Genomic DNA, 7536 nt, shown 5'->3' on the forward strand with positions numbered 1-7536 from the left:
GAATAGTTATTATTCAGTGTCACAGTGTCACGCAGATATGCTGAACAAACGGCATGAGGGCCACCAGGGACTCACTAAATGCAGAGATAGGGCCAAGCAATCTGTGTGGTGGCCAGGCCTTAGCAAAGACCTGACACAGCTGATGTTTGCAGTCGGGAGAGAACCAACTTTAGAGAAACACTGCAACCCCCTGAGTTCCCAGCAAGACCATGGTCCACTGTGGGGGCAGATCTATTGCAGACAGAAAATAATGAGCACTATCTGGTCATTGTAGACTACTTTTCCAGATTCTTTGAAGTAGCCAAACTCACTGATACAACATCTGAGGCGGTGGTGGAGCACTTCAAATCCATATTTGCACGTCATGGCATACCAGATGTGGTGCGCTCAGACAATGGGCCACAATTTGCATCCGAGTACTTCAGAAAGTTTGTTCGAGAGTGGGGTTTCAGCCATGTCACATCCAGCCCCCACTTCCCCAAAGCAAAGATGAGGCAGAGCGGGCCGTTAGGACAATCAAAGTCATCCTATAGAAATCCAGTGACCCTTACCTTGGCCTCATGGCCTAACGCGCCGCTCCTTTGGCGAATGGACACAGTCCAGCAGAGCTCCTCATGGGCAGAAACATTAGAACACCTGTCCCTGTCATCCCATCTCAGCTAAACCCTGGATGGACAGACATGAACAGTCTAAAAAGAACTGAACAGGCAAACTGAACTACGACCGTCATCACAGAGCTCGAAACATGCCACTCCTCCGACAAGGTGACCATGTGTGGGTCAAGGACATACTTGAGAGAGCCACAGTGGTGTCAAATGCAAGCACTCCACAATCCTACATTGTGGAGACCCTAGGGGCACTCTGCGGAGAAACAGGTACCATCTCTCGCCCACCCCCATTGCACCAGCAACACACACCGACTTACCTGAGGATGGTGCATCCACTGCGGTGAACCCACCTGTCACACCTGAAGATCCCTGTGACTCGGGGCAGCAGACACCAGTAAAAGAAGGACTTGTGCCTTCCAGAATGAGAGTACCTCCAGTGTACCTAAAAGACTATGACTGTTCGTAAAAAAAAAAAGAGAGAAAGGGATTTGCAAATGTTGTTAAAGTAAATGTTGTTGAAAAGCGTGTCATGGTCAGTTCCTTGTCTTGTTTGGTGTTTCCTGTTTTACTTTGGTATCTCTGTCTTGTTTCTCCCCATGTCCGGTCAAGTTTCCCTCCTGTGTGATTACTGCTCCCTCCCCTAATGTGTTTCAGCTGTTACTCGTGGCGTGCCTGCCCTGTGTGTGTTTGGTATTTAAGCCCTTATCTTTCCTTTGTTCCTTGTCGGATCATTTTAGTTTGTGGTGAGTTGTGTCCTGTGTGTTCCCTGTGTTCCCTGTGTTCCCTGTGTTCCCTGTGTCACCCGCGTCACCCGTGTTCCTTGCCTTTTGCGTTAATAAATTATCATTTTATTGAACTGTCTGCTATTGGGTCCTACCAGCCTGCCTGCCACCCGCTAACCGTGACAGAATGATCCGACCATCATTGGACCCAGCGGACGCTCTTTTTGTTGGAGGCTGTGTTGGGGCGTAAGTGCAGCGCTGTCTCTTCAAGGCCCGGGTTGGAGGGTGCCTTACGGACTATCAGAGTGGGGGTGTTGAGTGTGGAGTGCCATCCGGTTCAACATTTCTCTCCAGCCCCTGAGCTGACTCCGGTCCCCGAGCCCTGTCCGGTTCCTGAACCCTACTCCTTCCTGAGGGTGCCCCTCTTCCAGAACTTCCAGACCTTCCAGAAGGGGCCCGCCCTCTACCTTGCCTTCCAGAGGGGTCCCGCCTTCTAAACCTTCCAGAAGGGTCCCGCCCTCTACCTTGCCTTCCAGAGGGGTCCCGCCTTCTAAACCTTCCAGAAGGGGCCCGCCCTCTACCTTGCCTTCCAGAGGGGTCCCGCCTTCTAAACCTTCCAGAAGGGGCCCGCCCTCTACCTTGCCTTCCAGAGGAGTCCCTCCTTCTAAACCTTCCAGAAGGGGCCCGCCCTCTACCTTGCCTTCCAGAGGGGTCCTGCCTTCTAAACCTTCCAGAAGGGGCCCGCCCTCTACCTTGCCTTCCAGAGGGGTCCCGCCTTCCAGTAACAAACCATGGCAAAGTTTTCTTAACAGAAGTTTTATTTTTTAGTTATGCATCTTCTTAGACAGCATCCTTAAGTCAGAAAGGGGGATGTAGTATATGAGTTGTAATACGGGGTTAGAACTTTCTGTATGTAACCTAGGCAACGAGTAGCGGAAGCCATTAAAGGAACAGAGTTCATACCATGCAGTCACGTCTTTACGAGTCTCCTTGATATTTTAATATATGTTGCAAGGCCAACTGAACACAAACTGCCTTAATAGGTGTGAGGTTGTAGGAAGCCTCCTCTCAAGTTTGACACAGCATGCATCATAGACCCCACGGAGATTAACTTGAGTTGAGAACGAGAATCAACCCCCACCCCTCCCAGTTAATTGGGTTTTCTGGTTGTCTTACCCCTATTATAATTTTCAGGTTTACCTTGTATCTAGTTTGCATCTATTGACCGGTGCATCTATTGATATCGCCAAATGCTTCATCGCCTGTAATGTCCGGATGAGAGCACTAGGGGACGTAAGAGTGCTTTTCTTTACCTTAAAATGCCTTTACAAGAACTCAATAGAGACAAAACGAAAGAAAGATGCACGTTTGTCTACCAGAGGATGGCAGTAGAGACATACAGAATATTAGGATTGCGTTTAGAAAGACACTTTCAGGGATGCGGGCTTCAATTGGTTTTCATGAATAATCATGAAGTCTACTTGGATGACCATATCATCATTTTGACTGGCATTTATTTTAAAGTTAAACTATTGTTGTATTGGTAGCCAACGAAACCGCCACATCAAAAACAAGTAGGAAATGTTTTTCACTAACTAGACCAGATGATTCTTCAGATTTTTATTGATTTAAAATGTGGCATCTGAGAATTGTTTTAATATCGCGTGACAAAAATGTTTTTTAGGCCTATAGGTTTTCATCATATGGACCATTTGAGTGTTTGAAATACTCAATCAAGCTTTCACTTCCTACTTTATTTTTTTGTTGGAGGGTGTCCAAATAACGCTGAACCGACAACTACAACAGATGCCCATCTTTGAAACCATTCACATATTTAAAGTAGCGCACATTAACGTCTGTTTGATTGTGTTGTATGAACATTGGATTTCCAAACCAAATGAGGTCAAAGATTAGACTTGGGTGATCGGTGAATACATTAAACAAACGTCTGAATTATGAATTTTCTTTGAGGGTGGGTTATCCGGAGCTTCTGTATCTTTAATACTGAGGATGAAGGGTGGGAGAGGCTGCGCGTTCACGATATCCTCTCTTCCTGCGCGGTGGCGGGAGCGCGCAGTGGAGCTGACTCTGCAGAGAGGAGAAGAGGCGTCCGACCGCGCATCACCGGGAGGAAAATGTTTCTTCAAGCGCCTTTTATGCATACTACCGTGGTCTTCAAAAGTAATTCAATAGGACCTATCAAATCCGAGGATACGGTGTTTTACAACCATTAAAGTTATTGTAATAAAGACCTACTTTAACTTCCACAGTGTGCTTTTAGACGCTGGAACTGAAGTACATCAGGTAAGACGATTCACTAAGTTACCGCAGTGACATATCAGTCGGAATTACTATGAAGTAGTCCTATCCCCTTTTTCTTAGCAGGCATGAAATGTCTCTGTGTTTGTATTTTAAATGATGGCAACACGGAGCATTTTCGAATGCATATGATGCTCGACGTGCACCCGCTTCACCGGCGGACAGGTCCGTATCTTTTCGGATCACTTTCAGATCACTTTGGAGCACAACCGCTTCCTGACACTGGGTGTTGTCTGTATCCTTGATTTGTGCGCCTAATTGTAGTGAAACCAAAAACCTTTGCTTTGTTCGGTGGCCATATAGATTCAGTTTTGTGCTGACGTCGACAGTAGTATTTGACATTGAAGTCTGTCCGATGCATTTGTCATTATTGTCTGAAAACGTATTTTAATCAGTTATAAACTTTGACACACCCCTTCTATTATGTCCAGTGGGTTATTTCTCCCTGCAGAAATGTGATTTATTCATGAGGGTTCACAAAGGGTGCTTTCTACACTGCACGGTCCACATTGCATTTGAAGCATATTGGTCTCCCACCTTGGCTGCACATGTTCTTAAATCTAGACATGTCCTATTTACAGGTGGTGAAAATGGCGTTGAGGCTCCTGCAGCTCGTGGCTCTGTGGACGACACTGGTTGGCTCGGCGAGGGCTTGTCCAGAACTGTGTACGTGCGTGGATAAATTCGGGAACCTGCAGTTTGCGGATTGTGCGTACAAAGACCTACTACTGGTACCGGTCGGACTGCCTCCCAACACGACCACCCTCAGCCTCTCCGCCAACAAGATCAAACTGCTGAAGGCAAAAAGCTTTGTGAATGTCACCCAGGTCACGTCCCTGTGGCTGGCCCATAACGAGATCGTCACCATAGAGACCAACACCTTGGCCCCTCTGGTGCAGCTGCGTAACCTAGATGTCAGCCATAACAAAATAGTCAACTTTCCATGGGGTGATCTGCAGAACCTCACAGGCCTGCAGCTCCTGAAGATGAACAACAACGAGATGACTCACCTGCCAAAGGACGCCTTCTCCACGCTCAAGGAGCTGCGGTCCCTGCGCATCAACCACAACAAGCTCACCAGCATCGTGGAGGACACCTTCAGCGGCCTCACCCCCATGTCCCACCTCCAGATCTTCGACAACCCCTTCACCTGCTCCTGTCGCCTGGAATGGGTTAGAGACTGGCTGGCCAACACCAAGATATCCGTCCCCGACCAGAAACTGATCTTGTGTGGGGCGCCTGAGGACCTGAAGGGGATCATGGTGTCCAATATGCCCAAACTGGACTGTAAGCCCCCCACCGCCGTCCTCAGCTACCAGCCCAACCTGGAGACCACTCAGATCTACGAAGGCGTGATGGTCGTCCTGAACTGTGAGGCCAAGGGGAACCCCAAACCTGAGGTCACCTGGGAGGTCAACGCTGGAAGCCCCAAGTTTGAGTTCACCATCCCCTCTGCCGGGGAGGAGAGCGACCAGCCCATCAATGAACAAGCCACCAGGTCTCGCTTCCACGTCTTTCAAAATGGCACCCTTATCATCCCCAGTATGAGCAAGAAAGAGGATGGGAACTACAGCTGCTCAGCAGCCAACGAGCTAGGGAGGGCTGAAAGCAGCGTGAAGCTCGCTCTGACTGGAACACAAAAGCACACCATGAACTCCGTCCACGAGACGGCAGGGCCGAAAACCGCCACCATGGCCAAGCCATCACGCCCTAAAGAGTCCGGAAACAACGTGATCAACTGGCCGAAATCTGAAGGCAAGGCCAACGTTTCTCCAACGGGAACCTCAGGGAAACATGGTGCAACGGACCATGTGGTCGGCAACGGAAAGCAGCTGACGTTTGCCGGCAAGTGTGGAGTAAACGATGGCAGTGAATACATCTCCAACCATGCCTTCAACCTCAGCCTGGACGACCTCAAGCAGTATACGTTTGATTTTGGCGTTATTGCCTTGGAGGTTTCTGAGACGGAGGCCAAAGTACAGCTCAACCCTCTTCAGCTGCCAAGCAGCAAGTCCAACCTACACCTCAGTCAAACGCAAAACCTGGAAACTGTCAATAAAGAAATATTCAGCCTTTTCCAAACGGCAGCACAAAAGGCACCTCTCGACATGTTGTACCTTTGTGTGAAATCTGGCAACGGACACTCAATGGTTCAATGGTCCAAAATAGAGGAGGGCGTTAATGCCTATCGTTTCCATGGTTTGCAACCTGGTACCAATTACACTCTCTGTCTCACCTATGGAGGCCAGGACTGTCAAGTTCAAGTTGTCTTCACCACGAGGAAGAAAATCCCATCTCTGCTGATTATCGTGATCGTCAGCACTTTCCTGTTGGCTTTGGCCACCGTTCCCTTGCTGGGAGCCACCTGCTGCCATTTATTATACAAGTATCAAGGGAAGACGTACAAGTTAATCATGAAGGCTCAGAATCCAGATCAGATGGAGAAACAGATAGCGGGGGACTTTGATCCTCGGGCCTCTTTTGTGGAGTCCGAGAAAAACCTGGACCCCAGCGAGCTGGGAGAGGGAGAGGGAGAGGCGGACGGAGAAGACATCGACGGAGAGGGGGAGCTTGAGGGAAGCGTGGCGGCCACGGAATCCATCCCTGGCTCCTCATCCAAAACGAACCCGGAGGAGTTTGAGATGGGCTCGGAGTACAGCGACAGACTGCCGCTCGGCGCCGAGGCGGTCAACATCTCCGAGGAGATCAACGGTAACTACAAGCAGCCGAGTCGCTGAACCCGTGTCCCGTCACTGGTGAAATGTAAAACTATCACTTTTAGATATCGCACATTTATGGAAGCCAAGTGTACCATTACTTTACGTAATATCTATCAAAGCCCTGGAAAGATGGCTATAGCCTTGTTTAATTTACCTCAAAGTAGACCTACCGGGATAGGAGACGGGATTCATTGGTGTAACATTCGTAAATCATGACATAAGCACATGTGTTAATTACAAGACATCAGAAAGGAAAAGGCACAGCCGCATTGTGTTTTACAGACACATTTCACGTGTTTTGTGGTCCGTCCGCCCGCGCGTCGTCAGTGCGTCCTGGCGCGTCGTCAGTGCGCTCGTGGCGCGTCAGGCGCGGCTGCTGTCGGCTCCTTTGTTCTGTCCAAAAGGAAAACCAGTTATAGTTCAGGCATGTGATGTTCTTATTAAATCCCAGGTATTATCCCGAAAATGTTCAGTGTAACGTGCAGCTTTAAGATGTTGACTTTAACCTCTTACTTAACCGGTGCTCCAACTATTCTATACATTTGTACATTATTTCTAAACCCTGTGTCCTTTCTCTTGTGGCGACGTGTCAATGGCATGTTTCCATGTGTGGTTTTAATTAGTGTAGTCTAGGACTGTAGACCTGATTGTCAAACCTGTGATGTAAGCCATTTGAACTGGATTATCTCTTTTTTACGACGGTGCCGTTTATATTGGTGAAGTATCAGCAAATAGGTGCGGCCGAGCATCTGGATTCACTGACATGTGATTTTATGCATTAGTGAGTTTTTGTGAAATGTTGTAACAAAAAAAGTCCATTGACCTTTTAAGATTTTTGATATAATTTTCTGTAGGTGGAAATAATAAAACATGACAAATTATTGTTTTGTGTTATTTAACTGAGTGCAAGGGAAGGGAAACAACATAGGCGTTGGTAGGCCTGACTCTTTTTACAGTTCGGCCTATTTAAACAATTCTATTTAAAAGGTAATCTTTTATCTGAGAGAAAGGCAGAATATGAAGAATATGAAGGCGGAAACGAAGGATTTGGCTTTAGTAGGCCTAATCTAAATAGGTCCAATCGCCCAAGCAAAAGGAACGCTTTCGTCTGCTTTTCGCTTTCTAATTTTATTATAATTTCTAGGTCTTTTATTTGGCTTCGACAGA

General features: G+C 47.8%; 1 protein-coding gene across 1 annotated transcript; it reads left to right on the plus strand.

The window, feature by feature from the left end:
* The first annotated feature begins 3347 nt into the window (after positions 1-3347).
* On the plus strand, positions 3348-7250 carry islr2 (immunoglobulin superfamily containing leucine-rich repeat 2). Its single transcript, XM_030365420.1, has 2 exons — positions 3348-3634; positions 4231-7250. Exon 2 carries the CDS (start codon positions 4240-4242, stop codon positions 6385-6387), a length of 2148 nt encoding a protein of 715 aa, XP_030221280.1. The 5' UTR covers positions 3348-3634; positions 4231-4239; the 3' UTR covers positions 6388-7250.
* Positions 7251-7536: the final 286 nt, after the last annotated feature.

The sequence above is a fragment of the Gadus morhua genome, chromosome 9 (assembly GCF_902167405.1).
Source record: "Gadus morhua chromosome 9, gadMor3.0, whole genome shotgun sequence".
Taxonomy (NCBI): domain Eukaryota; kingdom Metazoa; phylum Chordata; class Actinopteri; order Gadiformes; family Gadidae; genus Gadus; species Gadus morhua.